A 19,997-nucleotide genomic window follows, 5' to 3' on the forward strand; every position below is an offset into this window, starting at 1 on the left:
TCGGAGGTCCTTTTCCTCAATTTAGCTCCCAAGTCCCTAAAATTGTTCTTTAGGACACTATCTGCCTCTGACTGTCATTGCACCATGACAGCTGGGTCTTCCCCAGCCCCTCCCAGTAATCTGTCCACCAGATCTGTGATGTGCCGAACCCGAGCGCCCGGTAGACAACATATTGTTCGGCGCTTCAGGTCTTTGTTACAGATTGCCCTCTGTCCTTCTAAAGCCGCGTACACACGACTGGACTTTAAGGCATAATTGGTTCGGCAGACCGGAGTCCGTCGGACAATTCGATCGTGTGTGGGCTCCAGAGGACTTTTTTTCCCCAAAAGTTCGACAGAACTAGAAATGAAACATGTTTCAAATCTTTGCGACGGACTCGAGTCCGGTCGTCTGTATGCTAGTCCGATGGACAAAAACCGACGCTAGGGCAGCTATTGGCTATGAACTTCCTTGTTTTAGTCCAGTCGTACGTCATCACGTACAAATCTGTCGGACTTTGGTTGATCGTGTGTAGGCAAGTCCGTTCATTCAGAAAGTCCATCGTAAAGTCTGTCCAAAAGTCCGCAGGACAAAGTCTGCCGTAAAGTCCGCTCGTGTGTACGCGGCATAAGAATTGAGTCCCCTACCACCAGAATTGGTCTTTCCTTTCCCTTTGCTTCCCCCCCACTCTCATTGGAGTAGTTCTTCCCCTGGCAGCTAGAAGAGTCCCTCAGCTCCAGCAGTGCTGGTCCCTGACTGGTTTCACCAATGTCACTCAATGGAGCGTATTTATTGGGATGCACCAGCCCTGGATTGGCCTCCCTGGCACTTCCCCCTCTACCCTTCCTGGCTGTCACCCATCTACTCTTTGCTAGTGCATGCACCTCTTTGTCTCCACCCGCCTCTGTGCTGGCCCCTGCTGTGTACATTCCTGGCTCTCCTTTAGTATGGAGGGACTTCTCAGTGCCGACAGTTGCTTCCCCAGATTCAGTACCTGGGCTTCCAGGGAAACGTGCTTACATTTTGCACAGCAGTATTCATCCTCGATCAGATGATCAAGGAACGCATACATGCCGCAAGATGTACAAAGAGTCGCCTCTCCACACCCGCCGGGCATCGTACCTATTAAATTTAATGAGGATTGGGGATTATACCCTGTCCAAATTACCTAACAACTAGCTTCCTGACACTAATACTCAAGACAATACACAGGTACTCAACAAGGCAATACACAAGTACTAACGATCCACACACACACTACTCAGACAACACTCAAGTACTCACACTACACAGGTACTATAACCCCTGTTATAACCTCCTCCACTTCCGCCCATAGCTCTTAAATGGCCATTTTTTCTTTCATTTTTTTTAAATGACTTTTTTTTTTCTCCTATTGCATTTAAGTCCAAATATGAGATCTGAGGTCTTTTTAAACCCAGAACTCATATTTAAGGGGTCCTGCCATGCTTTTTTTCTATTACAAGGGTTGTTTACATTCCATTCCTTGTAATAGCAAAAGTGACATTTTTTTTTTTTTTTTAAAGTGTGCATAAATAAAAAAAATAAAAAAGGTAAAAAACATAAAAAAAAAAAAAAAAAGTTTTTAACTTGTAAACAACAAATCTCAGAAAGAGGCTCGGTCCTTAAGCGGTTAAAAAGTCAGAAAATGTAGAAGCAAGTCTTCCACAAAGTTGTACATTGGTAGGTTACAGATTTCAAAAAGTAACAGGACTCATTAGAATTGTAGCTCAAGAGAAGTGTTACCATTATCATTTAACGCATACAAGTTTACTCAGTCACTATGTTAAGACCAGTAAACCCAAGAAAAGGTGCCTATTAAGTAGTCAATCTAACTGGAGTCTTGCGTTGGTCACCAAAAGGTTCTAGTAATGGAAATGTGACCCTACCCAAACATCTCTGCCAATAACTAGTATGGGATCCTGGGATTCAGAAGCCACATGACATTCTACACAATTTTTTTTTTTTTTTTTTTTTTTTTTTAAACAAGTTACCTTTAAAATGAGTGGCCTTACTGAGCATGAACATAAGATCATTACACCAGTATGGTGATTTCTTTTAATAGACAAAATATTCAAAATGCACACAACCGATCTCGACAAAGAATCATTTATTTTGAAAACGTATCCTTACAAAGTGCAAGATTCTAGTAGCAAATTGAAAATGAGAATTAAATTAGAATTCTAGTTAAACTGCAGAAAAATTTGGAGCATACAGAGAAAAATGTATAATTAGTGACATGAAAAAATGTCAGTTGTGTTGGCAGACTGATGGGATGCAAACATGCGAGAAATAAAAACAAATACATAAACAAATGAAATGACAGTTAACATGCTATAAATAAAAGTGGTAAATGGCTATAAAAATTAGAGGTTTGATACTGAGATGCGATTCAAGATTAAGCGTTTTAAATCATGCTGCAGAAAACTCAATTTATGCAGTCATCGTATATATGGAGTTGTAATCTGTCCAAGCCAATTGGTCTTGCAACAACATGTTAAAAAAAAGTTTAGGAAGCACAAATTTATAGCAGCTCAACCATTTTTTAGAAATATTTTTGCTTGTACATAAAACCAAGAATCCATAAATTTTTGATTAGCTTGTTTCCAAAGACAAAATTTGCTTACAAAACATTGTGATTGCCATGCAGTTTTTTCACAGCCTTACAACGAACAGCTCTGCTTGCCATTGAGACTTAACAGATCTAGTTATAGCAACACCATCTGGCATGCCACTGAAAAGGATCCAACAACCTGTGCAACTGACTTCTACATATAACATGTATTGGTAAGGTAAGAGGTGACAGGAGAAAAATATTCTGATGGGCACAAAGCTTTTCAGTTAACATTTAGTTCTTGTGTTGTAGTTCTCAATTGCCTCTTCTGTGACAGATTCATCCTCCTCTATATCTCGCTTAACAGTCTTGCCTTCAAGGTCAAAAATCTCCTCTGGGGGGAAGCCATGCGGCTCGGCTACCTTTATCGTCAACATGTTGAGAGTGATCACAGACCCTGCGGAAATTTTAGTCTTTGCCACAACAGATTTACCAAGCTGAAAGAAAAAAAAAAAAAAAATAGAATATAATAGAATAAGCATACCATCATATTAAGCTGAAAAAAAAAAAAAAAAATTATACACATTTATATTTCATATAATATACAAAATCAGCCATAACATTATGATCAATGACAGATAAGCAAATATTGATTATCTTGTTACAATGGCATCTGAAAGTGGGTTGGATAGATTAGGTAGAATGGCAACATGTCCATGAAATTGATGTGCTGAAAGGAATAAAAATAGGCAAGCATAAAGATTTGGGTGACTTCGACAGGGGCCATGTTGTAATGGCTAGACTGGGTCAAAGAAACACCAAAACTGCAGCTCTTTTGGGTTGTTTCCAGTCTGCAGTAGTCAGGACCTACCAAAAGTGGTCCTAGGAAGAAAAACTGGTGACAGGGTCATATGCAGTCAAAGCGCATTGATGCATGTGGGGAGCGAAGACTGGCCCATGCAGTCCAAGCCAATAAAAGAGCTACTGTAGCTCAAACTGCTGAAAATTATTTGGGCCTACTTCACTTATAAAAAGTTGAAGAGTGCAATTCATTCTGAACTCCTGTGACCTGTTTTCAGTGGGCTTTAACAAAAAGGTTACCATTAGCTTACAGAAAGTGTAAGGCTGGGTTCACACCTATGCTAACTGGATGCAGGTTTCTCCGCCTCCAATTAGCATGACAGGAGACTGACCGGCTCTTAATGGAGTCGGTTCACAGCTCCGGGGCGGCCACGGTCTGCATTAAAAAGGGACCTGTGCATCTTTGGTTCCAATTCAGGCAAAAATTCTGACCCAAATCGCACCTGAAACTGTTAACAGGGACGCACCGGACCCCATGTTGTGAACCGCTGGCCACAGCATGTGAACCCAGCCCAAGCAGGATACAGGAATAAAGGGAGCACATGTGCATGAAGCCTCCATCTGGTTATTTTCATATGCCATTCATTTCTAAATAAAGTCTATATGAATTAATCTAACCATTTCCAGCCCACAGTACATCCTAGGCTTTTAATGATGTACCAGCTCGCCCGTGTGATAGGCAAGGAGTCTGCCGACGGTGGAAGTTCATCATAGAGAATACTGCGGACCAGATGGTCTGCAGCAGTCTTTATGACATCACATCCTGCCCTGGCAGTTGTAAACACTGCCGTGTATTTGGCTGAAAAGGCTGAGTTTTTTTTTTATCTTAGCCTTTCCAGGCTAGGAGGAGAGATCTCTCCATAAAGAGGAGCTGTCATGCCCTATTTTTATTTAAAAGGGATTTTTTACATTCCTTGTAAATAGGAATAAAATTGATTTAAAAAAAAAAACACAACACCACACACGCTCTTGAAAAATTGTTGCGTAAATACTGTGACATAAAAAGTTGCAACAACTGCTATTTTATTCCCTAGCGTCTCTGCTAAAAACAAAAAAAAAAAAAAAAACCCAACCATATATAATGTTTGGGGGGTTCTGAGGAATTTTATAGCAAATTTTTTTTTTAATTTTTTGAAATTCCCGCCTCCCGGAAGTGATGTCACTGGAAGCGTTCCGCTCTGTTTTCGCCTAAAAGTCTCTGGGAAAATGGCCGCCGACCGGAAGTGCCGTTTTTCCGGCGTCAACTTGGTACACCCCACGAGCCTCCACGAGGGAACCGGGTTGTTCTGCGGGGTGTGGAGGACGCCGAATGCGGCGGGGTAAACAGAGGAATCGGGCGGGCAGGCATGGACACTACCCCATGGAAAGAAAGAAGCGGAAGCTGTCCAACACCTACCCATTCGGCAGCGCCTGTGACAGGGAGTAAAGCATTCCCCAGGCTCTCACTCCAGCTGTCACACTGGCGATGTCTTGCTTGCCACCTGGAGAAAGATCCCAGATGGAAGCTGCAGCACCTCCCACCAGCATGCAAAAGACGGTATGGGGAAATGCCAGTGCATTGTTCCAGCTTGGGGGGATAATTGCAGAACCCTCTGTAGGGGTGAAATCTCAGGCAGAACAAGTTTGTTCAAATTTGCTGCTCCTGCTCGCCCTCCCAAAGGCCCGCTGGGCTGTATGGGATGCTGGCAGGGTGTCTCCTGCAACAAGCACAGAGACAAGTAAAATAATAAACATTTCTGCAGCTCCTGTGGGTCCGGATTAAACACAAACTGAGGCATGCAGGTAAGACTGTGAAATTTATAATGGTGGACTAATGGGTTTCCTGTTTCATGGAGGAGGAGCCCGTCTCTCGGATGCTGCCCTGGAAGATGATGATTCGAGAAAAAAAAAAAAAAAAAAAAAATGATTTTTACCTGTAGGAGAGGTATGCCAGAATTTGCCCGGTATGGAAGTGGTTAAATACACAGTCAAGCTTAATAAAAAGCTTTCATTAAAAGCATATGCCTATATGAATTTAACAGTGTGAACCCCTTGAAATTGACTGCTTTTCTACAGTAATTTGCCATAACATGCATCAGACCCTAAAGTTGGGTATATACCAGTGAACTGAGCAAGGGGAAAAGAAAAAAAAAAAAAAAAAAAAAGACGAAGATCAGTGTACTAACCAGCAATGTTTGTGCAACAATCTTCTCTGCTGTGCTATTCTATACTCGCAGGGGGACGTCCCCCCTCCCAGAACACACTAATCAGTGCTAGCTGGCAGCCAGTGGCTTCGCTGTTTTAGAGCATCGAGGGGAAAATAGAATTCCCAAGTTAACCAAAATATATCTTACAGGATAATGTCAGGGTGCCTGACCATCAGCTGAAGCTTAGAACTTGGGTGATGCAATAGGACAATGACCAAGGCTCACTGTAAAACCACCACAGTCTGGCTTCAGAGGAAAAAAAAAAAAAAAAAGAAATGCGCCTTTTGGAGTGACCCAGTCAGAGCCCAGAGCATAATCCCATAGAAATGCTGTGGAATGACCGCAAGAGCCGTTCAAACCAGACATCCCTCAAATCTATCTGAGCTGAAGTAGATTTTTTTTTTTTTTTTTTTTTTTTTTATAAAAAAAAAACAGGAATGGTCAAAAATTCCTTCCTGAACATTGTGCAGGTCTGACCCAGAGCTACTGAAAGCTTGTGCAAGGCCATTGTTGTCAAAAGGAGGTTCGACCAGCTATTAGCCTAGGTTCATATTGCAGCTTGTCAAATCGCATGCCAAATTGGCAGCTTTTGTACCATCCGAATCGGTGCAACGCCCACTTTGCGGCACTGCACTGAATCTCAAAAGTAATTTCTGTACTACTTTTGGCGTCGCCATGCGATTTGTATAGACATCGGTGCAGCAACCCACACAGATGTCTCTGAAACTGCCCCCAAATTCAGACTGACATGCGGGTATGAAATTGTGCGAGTTCAGCTGAACGCACACGATTTCAATCCCCGTCAGTGTGAACCTGGGCTTAACGCCAACAATTCACTTCCTCCAGCACCGACTGTTTAATGGGCGTTATCAGGTTAAGCACATTGTGGGGGTGATTTACTAAAACTGGAGTGTAAAATCTGGTGCAGCTGTGCATGGCAGCCAATCAGCTTCTAATTCAGCTTGTTGAATTAAGCTTTGACAAAAACACAAGTAAGGCTGGCCATACACTATTCAATTTTCCTGTTCAACTTTCCTTTAGATTTACCAAAACCATATAATAGGAGGTCAAACCTAAACACTTTCAATTTGGATGCAATCAGGCAGGCCCTTGTACTACATAGTTGAAGGTAAATCTAAAGAAAATTGAACAGGAAAATTGTATGGTGTATGGCCAGCTTAAGTCTTAAACTATGGCAACTCCTATTTTAACTACTTCTACCACAAGCCATTTAAAAACAGCAACCTCTTTGACATTAAACGTTACAGGCTTTAAAAGGGACCATCACTCTAGCCATTTAGGACAAAGCAACATTCTATTTTAAGCCCACTCCATGACCCATTTATGCTCCCACCATTGCTCTACAGTCCTAACCATGTGCAAGTTCTGTATTGCAGATTAAACAGTACATTGCTGTGTCTTTTGTCAGGTTCACTGACTGCTCAGGCCTGAGAACTGCACGCATGCTGCCCCCATACCTGGAAGTACTAGGTATTTACAACAGCTGCTACAGAGGAAGGAAGGTGATAAGTGGGTTGGCGAGTGAACTAGCAAGAGAATGTAATTTTCCCCATTCAGATCAAAGTGAGAGACTGTCTTATGCTGCAGAAAGTTGATGCAACTTCCTGTTGGAATACAGACTAGAATGATTTAAGAAAATTTTAAGACTTAAGAGAACTTTAAGAATATATGAGAAATTAGTTATATTAATTGGGAGAGAAGATTAAATAAAGTTGATGTACACAGAATACCAGATATGAAACATGTGTTCCCACATAAACATCAAACTCCTGTTGTAAGACTTCACTTCTGACACAAGTCAATTGAATCAGGAAATATGAGAAAGGCAACCAAGACTTGGTGTCCGTTGATCTAAATACTCAAAGGCATATATTCAGTATATACACATGCACACACAAAAGTATTACAATAAAAAGAAAGAAAGGAGGGTGCAAACACCTAGTTCATTACTTCAACACTAAAGTCATTTTATTAAAAATGCCAGTATGGTGGATGCAGGTGTGGGGTTCGACACAGTTTGTGGTCTACGGTTTGATTTGCCCTTGCAGCCTCATATGTGGGCCGCACATGCCCATTTAAGACAGGTTCTGGAGGAGAACACAAATGCAATAACCTCAAGGGTTTTGACAAAAACATTTCCTCGTCATTTGTGATGTGCACAATAAAAATCTCACAGGCCTTAAAGGTTACGATATAGAAACTATCTAGTGGGGACTTAGGACAGTGGGTTGGAATACCAGAAGCTATGCTTAGGGAAACTTATTGGATCCACCAATTAGGTTGCCTAGCTCCTAAGGGGCTGAATGAGTGGTTGGACATCAATGCAGTGCTTTGAGGCATGTTGACAAGGAGTTTTTTTTCCCCCTTTCCTCCATTTTAGGGTGTTCCTGGGATGGGGTGTATTAAAACCCTTATATCCAGGTTAGGTTGCAATCTGGTCCATTTGGGTACCAGGTGTTATTAGCACAAGTGGGTATCATCTTACATTAGGCGTTAATGTGCGGATGTCGACACCCCATAATACTACTACGGGTAATACTATGCCAGAAGGCGGTGATTACACCGGAGCCTTCTGTTGCACTGCCATCTCCATTTACACTATATATATTTATCTTAATAGTGAGATTTACATCTGTCACAAGAGTAGGGCTGCAACTAACGATTATTGTGCACACGGAAACACGGAAAAATTCATTAAAAAACAAAAAAAAAAAAAAAAACAACAACGAGTGTTACACAGGTTATATACACCAATGATGGGGCACTTGTCCTCCCAGAAATACCAAAATCAGTGTTTTGCCTCTGTATTTTAAAAGCTACTACCTTATCGCAGCTTGGCGCTCACCACTGCTTCTCTCTTCTTCCCTTGAGGCAGCAAAGTGGGCGGAGCTGGGAATACCCCGACATCAGCGAGGAGGAGAGGCGCAGACGTGCCCAGTCACATGAGCACCGCTTTGAGAAAGCGGCTTGTATGCAGGGGATTGTGTAACACTCGGATGGAGGCAGGGAGGAAGGGAGTAAGGTGCATGCAGACCAACGAATCGATGATGAAAATCGTAGACAACAATTTTCATTATCGATTAATCGTTTCAGCCCTACACAAGACCCTCTCTTTAGAAGTGTTCACAACGTTTTTAGGTTTACGGGTCCTTTGTGACTTAAAATATCCAATAACAGCTTTTATCCTTACTGTTCACATTTATTGATGTTTTTACTTTGTTACTATAGATTTAGAGCATGGTAATATATAAATGCATTTGCCTGTGGCTGAATAAAATAGGCCTATTTGTGAGTCATACATACATACATACGGTTTCATGTACAATGAATATGAATTTATAAAAATACATGTAAATTATATTTTCAGATGCATGTTGCAGAGACTGATCCCATATTGGTGCTAGAAGTCTAGTTGTTAGTGTAGATGCACCTGTTATTTCTAAAGGGGCACTTGCTGCTAGATAGGTTTTATTTGGTCGGGCAGATCCAGTGCCATCCCTGTAGTGGGTATATCCTACGGCTGTCCTGTTTTTGGCCCATGCCTCCTTGGCAACACCACACAGGGCTAGACAGCAGGGCAGGAGCATAGTGGCGTGTCCGGGGCTTTGCTCTGGGCCCCCACGATGATGCACGCCCCAGATACTGGGCACAGAGTGAGCTGCACCAAGCGTCAGGCATGCCTCGTGGGGTGGGTGGGGGGCGGGGGGCGCTGTGTGGAGGGCTGGCTTCCCTGGGTGTCTGGACAGAAGTACAATGTAAACAGTGTGCAATCCAAAGCTGACTGAGCGAGAACTTATATTGAATGGCCTGTGTTCCAAGGTCCCGACTCACGTGCAAGAAGGATGCCAAGCAGCCTTTCCCTAAACAGGAAGTTCCTGTATGATATTTGATGCCATCCACACGTGTAATGCTTGATCATGTATTATAGTACACTTATGCTGTGCAATATAGCTAGCTGCCACTATCCAAGAATGGGATGTCCCACCCCTGAAGCTTTTTTTGGGGGTGGTCTGTCATATTGGTATAAGAATCATGTCAATGTAGCAAGTTGGACCAGCTCTGAGGAAGGGGGCTTGCCTCCTCAAACACGTCAGCTTTCCAACTACATATACAGGGTAGCCACCATACTGGAGTTGTGATTCGGGCTTATATTTCTTTTGTTTGTGAGAATGTTTTTGGCATTTTAATAAATTTACTTTAGTGTTGAAGGTAATGCGTTTGCACCCTCAGTGTTGCGCTTTGGAGTCTCACCGCTCAAGGAGAGCAGCACCGCCTGTAATATTGGCACACTATCAGATGTAGACTTAGGTGCTGAGGTTTGATGGGGGAAAAAAAAAAAAAAAAAAAAAAACACACACACACACACACACACACACACACACACACACACACACACTTCAGGGAAACTACTGGAGAATATTGACATTACCTTGTCGCGACAAGTAATTTCACAAGGCAAAAGCCGTTTTTCAATAGAACCCATGGCTTTCTCCACAGTTCGGATAGATCTGACCAGCTCAGCCAGTTCACTTGGCTCTAATGAAGCCTGGTGGTCATTTCCTTTCCAATTCTTATCTAGAGTTACGTGGCGTTCAACTACTTTGGCACCCATGGCAACAGCTGCAACTGTAATGGCAACACCAGTTTCATGACCGGAGTATCCAATAGGGATATCTGGGAAGGCTTTCTGGTATCCCTAAAAAAAGCAAAAAACAAGCAGTCTTTAAAGTGTGTGCCATAAATAATGCATATTACAATTATTAGGGTCATGCCAGCACTGGGGTGCACAAACTGTTGTGGCTCCAAGCAGCATGAAAGATTTTGCAATGTGTTTTTTACATTAGACAGTGCTGTTGTGCCACAGAACCACACATATCCAAAATAATGACGACATTTGGCAAGGAGTTTTTTTTTTTTTTTTACAAATTTCCTTTAAAGCCATCATATTTTTAACTAATCATATACTTTGTTCTCATTACATGGAATACATTACATGGAATAATTTCTGCATTAGCCTGTCAATGCGGGAGTCTTTTGGTAATATTGTTTTACAAAAATTTTATTGTAAATGCATCTAGGAGGCGTTTCTACTTTGACAAAAACAAAAACACATTTTTAATTTTATAATTTGTCCCATTTATGATGATGCTAAAATTATGTTACCAGTACAACACATTGCAAAGATATTTACAAATGAAAGTGCAAATTTTCAGCCCTTTCAGCTGAATGGGATGGAATAGCACTGGAATGCACAAAAATTAGTGCATGCACTAGTTTTGAAAACCACAAATTCCATGACACTGCAGTACCATGCAATCTGGTGTGCACAAACACTGTTTGCAGTGCCATTTGAAATGTATTGGCACCCACAGCAGATAGCAAAGGAAATCGGTTTTGAACACTGCAGGAAATGTACACAACACGCCTCTCGCAGTGTCCTGGTGTGAACCTGCTCTGAATCACACTGCAGTACAAATGTTTACAAACACTGATCAGAAGGTTCATTTTTGACAGTAGTAGCTAGAGCTGCCTACTTTATTTACACAGTAGGTCCTAGCATGAGTTACTGGTAAAAAAGTGTCAGGGGGAGTGGCAGCAGAGGGCAGAATAGAGTGCTAGGTACATCTTGTGTACCTCAGTAACGTAGCACGTCTAAGACACAAGACTGGCTAGTACCATTTCATTTTAAAATTTAAATACCACATACATGGGTCCTGTTTTTTTGGCCAGCTTTGGGGTCTTGGCTTTGAAAAAATTGAATACTGATTTATACTGGTCAGAATACCAAATACCTACACATCACAAGCCAACTTTAGGGAGCACCCACCGGAAGCTTTCATAGCAAGCTTAGGAGTCAAATAGTCATAACACATCTATGCTTACTTTACACCACCCACGAGTCAGCCTGCCTTTGCTTTTCTCCATATAACTCCTAATGAATCAGCCACAGTCCACCCAAAATGTTGGTCCAGTTTTAAGCAGACGTATCCTGAAATAGGCCATGTAACTTGTGAATTGATCTGATGCTCTGTGTAAACCATGAATAAGCTTGGCTCTTCATGCTTGAAGCACAAATTAAATCATGGAAACTTTAATTTGATGCAAATATTTACATAAAGATGGAGTATAAGTGCTGCATTAAATATTTTTGAATGCAAGTCCTGTGGCCTCCTCAAATATTGCTTAGATTCATGGCCAAATAAAAAAAAAAAAAAAGCTCTTTGAATGCAAAAGATGGAAATACAATGAAAAAGATCCCACACCTGTATTACACGTAGATTGACATCCTCTGGAAGAAGGGGATATGCGCTAGTGCACTGGAGTATACAGAAGTTTGGATTGATTGGTTTTACAAGTTCATAAACCCGACGCATGGTATCCATTGACTGCATACCACTTGAAATTACCATGGGTCGACCTAAACAGGACAGGAAAGAAAAAAAATATATAAAAAAAATAAATTTGTACACAGTGGAGGCTTTCACAAGAAATTACCCAGTGCAATAAAGTTCATTTTTAGCATTTTTCTTGTGTGCATTACACAATATCAAGTTAGAAGCAACTGCTTTCTTGTAAAGGGCTAAACATGGTCTGAAACACTGCTATGTGAAATAGGAGTTTGACTATTTTGTACTGCAATGATTTGCAATAAAGTGAAAGAGCTTTTAATACAGACAAAGACCTGTGTGCAGATGTACTATATTTTTGCATGTCAGGCTTGTCAAATAGCACAAGTATCCATTTACCTTTACTGTACTTCCAGCTGCCCTAATCCAACATAGAAGCCCTGTTAATATTGACATCAGTTTTAGGAGCCTGGTACACACTAGTTTTTCTTCATTCAACCCAGCAGGGCTGAAAAAACAAAATAAAAAAAACACACCACTAACAATTCGATGTTTGTACAGCGATCTCACCTGCTGTGCTATGGTATTCCTACAAGGGGACAGCCCCTTTACCAGAACACTCTGGTCAGCGGCTGAGAGCACAGATAGAGAGCCGATCGGCAGACCTTTTTTGGTCATGCCCTTTTGACAGGAGTCAGACCGGCTGCAGTACACGGGCTAAAACGTGTTCAATAGACATTCGGTCCGTGGGTACTAAGCTTTAGTCATAGACTTAACCAAAATGCCAATTTTAGTTGCATTTTAGTCATCTGAATGGTTTTGGTAGTATTTAGACGACTAAAATCTCCAGTACCCATGTTAACTTTAGCCTTCCTCAGATCTCAGCCTGTTAAAGCTCCAGCCCCCTGACTATCGGCAAGCTGTATTGGCTGAGAGACGCAGGCTCCCTCTGTCTGCCTTCTGCCTGGGAGTTCTGGAACAATGCCTTGCAAACCACAGAACAGATACTGCTGGATTTGTGTCCGGATGTGACGTGGTGAGCGTTTCCCCTCCCAGCAAGGTAGCAGTTCTTAGCACTGTATAAAATGACACTCTCCAGACCAGTCCTCTGCCCTGTGCACTCCCTTTTAATATTTTAAAAGTTGCATTGTTATGAAACTTGGTTTTACAAAAGGTTATAGATCTGTTATATATCTGTCTGTAGTGCATGTTCAAACCTTAAGGCTCCATTCACACCATGGCGTTCTGTTTTGCGGGCGGAATCGCCGGGATTCGTAAATGCCACAATCCCTGCCATTCTGTGGCTGCATTTCACACCTAAGCATATCGTTTTCAGGAGATCTGCAGAGTTTTTGTAAAGGAGTTTAAAGGCTAAAAAGGTCACCAATGTAAAAAGCAGTAAAACACCTGTAATCTACCTAAAAAGAAGCTCATGTACTTTGAGCTTCAGGCGACAGAATGCTTAGATGTGAACAGGTGCCATTAAAATGAATGGGATTTTGCAACTTTTGAGATGAGCGTTTTACGAGCTGAAAACACTCAGGTGTGAATGCAGCCTGAATGGCACCAAATCGCGATGCAATTTTGACGACGAATCGCAGTAAAAACGCGCAGACAATCGTGGTATGCTGAAAAGTTCTTGTACTTTTATTGGGCATCCCGTGATTCTGTTTGCGCGTTTACCATGATTTATCAGGCAACAATCACGGCAAAATTGCGCCGCGATTTGGTGCCATTCAAAACAGCAGGGATCGCAAGGGCGTCCTGCGATTTGCGGCGTTTCCGAATCGCAAGTAGAATAGTGGCGATTCCGCCCACAAAAGAGAATGCCACTGTGTGAATGGAACCCAATACAACAAAAAAATTTTGATTTCTACTCTAGGAGTATATAATGAGTTTGGAAATTCTAGAGAAATGCTTAAAGTGGATGTAAACCCGATTCATGAAATTTGAGCTTGGCACATTTGTAGTTTTCTCTCTCTCCAAAGCACTGGATCCTGTGGCTTTCTCCTGCACCTTAGCTCTGTTATCAGCCAGATAACTTCTGACAAGTTCTGACACAGGAGATAAAAGCAGCCTGACATTTGGGTCGTGGTAGGTTGCTATAAATAAATAGCGTAGCAGACAGCTTGCGGTCTCACAGCAGAGCTCTCTGCACATTACTTCCTTCCTTTGCCAATGTGGAGTGAGGGTGTGTGCGCCTTTCCTCCAATCAGCTGTCTTGGCTGTATATCTAGACTTCACACTCAGCGCTGAACAGGAAGAGAACATCTAACAGGATGTGTACTTTCTAAAGGATATACACAATTGAAGACCACAGATATACATGTAAAATTTATGTAGGGAGATTTGTTTAATCTCTGTATCACCTGAGGCTGTTCACTTCACTGGGTATAGGAGCGGGTTTACATTCGCTTTAAATAATGCATTATAATTTAACTAAACCCATTCGATTTTTGTCAACTAAAAAATTGGAATGGATTTAATTTTAGTTTCGTTTTTTTCGTCATTGACAACATGCAGCTGATGAAAAGATTTGTCTACGAAACACTGCATAGAAGCCCAAAGAAATCCAAGGAATTTCTGGATATTGGGCACATACGTACATGTCTGTAGCAAAACTATGTTAGACTAAGTGAATGTAAAGTGATAGATAGATACACACACAAAATAGATGCCACATTTTGGGGAATCTATCTAAAGCATTACAAAATGACCACACCATTTGACAGTGTTTGCCAAGAAAATGTCTTAATTGCAATATACAATCTGTCGCAAGGTTTTGAAAATCTTTAGTTTAAATGGAAAATGCCAAATGTGAAATGTGCATAACATTCCATTTTTACATTGTTTAGTTGTTTGGGTCTTTGCATCAGATAGTGCAGTCATTTGTGGACAAAGTTTAGCATACATGCACAATACTCATGTGACCCCCCATTGTAAAATGATTTTTTTTAATTAAAAACAAATTTGTTTTAATAGGTTATTAAACCTTTGGGGGGGGGGGGGGGGGGGGGACACCCATTACCTATGCCCCCTAACACTGTAAATTCATTCTAAAACAGGATTATGTTGTCTGTGCAATAAAGTCAACACGTTTCTACCAACCTTTCTGGGCTGTCTTTTTTAAATAGATCAGATTATTTGTGTCCAATGATGCAACTTTAAAGAATGGAACCCCCAATTCATGTAGAAACTCCACTGCCATCTGAAACAAATAACCACAAAAAAAAAAAAAAATGCATTCAATTTCCATACTCATATGCATCAAATAGTGTTTCTGCTCTGTCTGTTGCATCGGCCCAAAATGTTTCTGCCCTGGACTCCTTCCTTTACCATCAACACAATAAAGTGAAACTTTATAGTTGTGATGAGGGAAGGTAGCCACAGCAACATTTGCCATAATGTGCAAATATGCACATACACTTATCTTAGGATTGCCATCCCATAGAAACGAGAGTTCCACACTCCTTGCTGATGCTCCATCACTGCTGCTTATCTTTTGAGCCTGGGGTCTCCCTTCTTCAGTCATAGGGCAGGAAATAATTAATGCCTTTACATGTGAGCTGGAGTTACAGTAATACACCACCGTTGGCATCTTCTAGAGGCTGGGGATGAGCTGGGAGTGTGAACTGCGCATGCACTAGTCCGTGTATAAAAAAAAAAAAAAAAATATTATATATATATATATATATATATATATATATATATATATATATATATATATATATATAGCAGGCAAGATATATGAAGATACTTGGGAGCTATAGTGCATCTGGAAAGTATTCACAGCGCTTGACTTTTTCCACATTTTCTTATGTTACAGCCTTATTTTAAAATGATGTTCCTCAAAATTCTACAAACAATACCCCATAAAGACAACGTGAAATAAGAGTTTTTGAAACCTTTGCAATTTTATTAAAAATAAAAAAGGGGGAAAAAAAAAAATCCATATATACATAAGTATTCACAGCCTTTGCTCAATACTTTTTTGAAGCACCTTTGGTACCAATTACAGCCTACAGTCTTTTTGGAGTATGATGCTACAAGCTTGACACTTTTTGGGCAGTTTCTCCCATTCTTCTTTGCAGGACTACTCAAGCTCCATCAGGTTGGATGGGGAGCGTCAGTGCACAGCCATTTTCAGATTTCTCCAGAGATGTTCAATCGGGTTCAAGTCTGGACATTCATAGTTGTCCCATAGCCACTCCGTTGTTATCTTGGCTGTGTGCTTAGGGTCGTTGTCCTGTTGGAAGATGAACCGTCGCACCAGTCTGAGGTCAAATGCGCTTTGGAGCATGATTATCAAGAATGTCTCTACATTGCTGCATTCATCTTTTCCTCAATCCCGATTAGTATACCAGTTCCTGCCACTATAAAACATCCCTACAGCATGATGCCTGCCACCACCATGCTTCACTGTAGGGATGGTATTGGCCAGGTGATGAGCAGTGCCGGTTACCTCCAGACATGACGCTTGCCATGCAGGCCAAAGAATTCAATCTTTGTTTCATCAGACCATAGAATTTTGTTTCTCATGGTCCGAGAGTCCTTAAGATACCTTTTGGCAAAATCCAGGCAGGCTGTCATGGGCCTGAGGTGTGGCTTCCATCTGGCCACTCTACCATACAGGCCTGATTGGTGGAGTGCTGCAGAGATGGTGGTTCTTCTAGAAGGTTCTCCTCTCTCCACAGAAAAATGCTGGAGCTCTGTCAGTGCGACTATCGGGTTCTTGGTAACCTCCAAGACTAAGGCCCTTCTCCCATGATCACCGAGTTTGGCCAAGCGGCCTGCTCTAGGAAGAGTCCTGGTGGCTCCAAACTGCTTCCATTAATGGACTGAAGCCACTGTGCTCATTGGGACCTTCAATACTGCAGGAATTTTTCTGTACCCTTCCTCAAATCTGTGCCTCAATACAATCCTGTCTGGTCTACAGACAATTCCTTGGACTTCATGACTTGGTTTGTGCTCTGACATGCACTGTTAACTTCGGGACCTTAGACAGGCGTGTGCCTTTCCAAATCATGTCCAACTGAATTTACCACAGGTGGACTCCAAGTTGTAGAAACATTTCAAGAATGATCAGTGGAAACAGGATGCACCTGAGCTCAATTTTGAATGACATGACAAAGGCTGTGAATAATATGTACATGTCGTCATTTTTTCGTTTTCAATTTTAATAAACTTGCAAAGAAAAAAAGCAAAGAAAAAAAGCAAAGAAAAAAAAGCAAAGAAAAAAAAAGCAAAGAAAAAAAAACAAAGAAAAAAAAACAAAGAAAAATAAACAAAGAAAAAAAAAACAAAAAAAAAAACAAAAAAACAAAACACACACCACACCTCACGTCATTATGGGGTGTGGTTTATAGAATTTGAGGAAGATAATGAATTTAATCCATTTTTGAATAAGGCTGTAACATAAGAAAATGTGGAAAAAGTGAAGCGCTGTGAATACTTTCCCGATGCACTGTATATGGGAGTTCCTTCGATCAGCGGTTCTCAACCCTGTCCTCAAGTATCCCCAACAGGCCATGATTAGGGAATTCCTATAAGATAAAAAAGCTGTCCAAAATACCAAGCCATTGACTGATTAAAAGCACCTGTGCAAGATAGAGGAAAACCTGCAAACATGGCCTGTTGGGGGTACTTGAGGACAGGGTTGAGAATCACTGCTTTAGATTACTAAAATGATTGTTAATCCAGGCAGGATGCACAGTCACATAGGTATTTAAAACCCTCAGCAGATAACACTGAACAATACAGCTTTGCCAGGACTCAACACAAACAGCAGCACAATTAGATCATCTTTCTGCTCTCAGAATGCTGTCCATGTTAGATACACCACTCTATGCAATGCAGCAGTGCCTATGGGCACTGATAGGTGGCACATACTGATGGGCACAGATTTGCACTACTAATTGCTGGCACCGATATGCATGACTGATAGGTGGCACTGACCAATGGCCACTGATTTGCGGCACTGATGGCTGGCACTTATGGGCACTGATAGGTGGCACAGATATGTGGCACTGACTGATGGGCACTGATATGCAGCACTGATGGCTGGCACTTATGGGCAATGATAGGTGGAACTGTTTGACAGTGGCACTGAATAATGCAGCACCATTTGTTGGAAGTCTGGCATGATAAAATAAAAACGACAATATGTGATCACAAGCGCCCATCTTGATACACCCCTGCACTCGGCCTCAGTAAGCCTAGTCAGAATGCAGCAGCAGACATCTTGTTACACGCAGCCCATATAGTTAGTGAACTATATGGGCTGGGTGTAACAAGATGTCCGCTGCCGCCTTATGATGCAGGCTACTGAGGAAGAGTTCAGGGTGTACCAGGATGGGCGTTGCCGTGCACAGCCTCTGACGGAGATTTGGGCCGTCACTACCGTTAACGATTCTGATGGCCCGGTCACCAATGGATGCACGGCTGCACACAGCCTGTACTGTGACCCACAACCCTGCCCACAGGCTTACCTTCCTCCGCTGCAAGGATTCTCACCATGCCTGGACCTGCACTCCGCCTTCTCCCACTCACTGACTTCCGGGATGCAGGTATCTGGTGAAGCATCTGGAGCATTTGCCAGAGTACCGATACTAGTATCGGTGCAACCCTATTTGCAACATCTGGAGGTCCGCTAATTGCATATCCCTCCACTATGCAATCGGATTGTATATTGTGCATTGTGCATTTAGTGAGAAGGATGATCACCGATTGATTGCATTACATTTAAAAAATGTGCACCTGGGAATGGGAGGGTGGGTGATGCAGGGTGTGTGCTAATGAGGTCAGCTGGTCAACTCCTTCCTGTGTCATGATCTACAGTCTATAAGGACACAAGACAGAAGCAATAGATACGTTTGGGATCATTGATGTAGGACAGTAAGGCACGCTTCTGTAGATTTTTTTTGGAAAGCTTTGATATTTGGTGTGGAATAGGAGGCAGTTTCTTAGTGGTCACAGGGCTGTGAGAAGTTAGTTGTATACTGAGAGGTTTCAAGGATCACCTATGGCTGCTGTCCTCAGTTGTGAAGGCTCTGTGTCAATGAAAACAAGAGAGAAGGACGTGCCAATCTAAGTGCAGTATCCCAATCATCAATACATAACATGGGCTACGTGCTTGGAGCATTCAGCTCCTTCTTCAGACCTGTAGGACCCGAATGCTCCGAGCGCGTAGCCTATTCTCTCCACAGAACTTTCCCATTCAGCCTGGCCTCATCTCATTCTGGTGACGTCACTTCCGGTTGCTTGGGCTGTGTTCCACTTCGGGTTACTGGGTGGCCACAGGAGGCTGACAGCACACATCCACCTATCCATACAGCCTGGAAAGTGACAACCACATGCCCATGGACGCAGGAAGGCCATACATCTTCCCCATCCTGGAACTCACGTGCCTGATATAGGTGTATGTTTATAAAACTGATAAGTTTTTTCTCAATTCAGTTCTCGGCAGTTTTCAGAGGAAAATTATCTCCTCTGCAGCCGATTTATGAAACTGAGAACTTCAGTTTTCAGAGGGAGAACAGAGGAGAAGTGTTTCCTCTGAAAACGGCCGAGATAAGTGTAAAAGTGGGTGGGCTGCCTGTAATCTCATGAGATATTGTGGGATTACGGTGCAGCCAAGTTCAAAAAGTGAAACTAAAGATATTATATACACACACACACACACACACACACACACTCGTGTGTGTGAATTATGTATATCTCAACGGATCGTCACCGATCCGTGATCCGAACGGGTCAACCTGTTCGGATCGGCACACCACGCGATCCGGAGCGCTCCGCTGCCTCGGCCATAGGAAAGGCCGCGGCTTTGGAGCGGCGGCCATCTTGGTACACCCGGCGGCAGCCACTGTCTCGTCAGGAAGTGACATTTCTTCGCCGCCATTTTGCTACACCCCACACAGTAATGATAGAGTGAGAAGGGGGCAAGCGGACATCTTGTTACACACAAAAGGAGTTTTAGTTTTCAGTTATTTTCAACACTAAACGGAGCTTATATGCAAATAAACAGTATTT

General features: G+C 42.1%; 1 protein-coding gene across 1 annotated transcript in view; it reads right to left on the bottom strand.

The window, feature by feature from the left end:
- Nucleotides 1-2,090: 2,090 nt before the first annotated feature.
- Nucleotides 2,091-19,997, bottom strand: part of NANS (N-acetylneuraminate synthase) — a 37,485-nt gene continuing 19,578 nt past the window's right edge. Inside the window, exons 3-6 of the mRNA XM_073591815.1 lie at nt 15,075-15,174; nt 11,883-12,037; nt 10,049-10,315; nt 2,091-3,048 (exon numbers count right to left, since the gene is read on the bottom strand). Of these exons, the coding sequence (XP_073447916.1) occupies nt 2,839-3,048; nt 10,049-10,315; nt 11,883-12,037; nt 15,075-15,174 (732 nt within the window). The 3' untranslated portion in view covers nt 2,091-2,838. The remainder of the gene's footprint in view (nt 3,049-10,048; nt 10,316-11,882; nt 12,038-15,074; nt 15,175-19,997) is intronic.

This window comes from Aquarana catesbeiana, linkage group LG01 (genome assembly GCF_042186555.1).
Source record: "Aquarana catesbeiana isolate 2022-GZ linkage group LG01, ASM4218655v1, whole genome shotgun sequence".
NCBI lineage: Eukaryota > Metazoa > Chordata > Amphibia > Anura > Ranidae > Aquarana > Aquarana catesbeiana.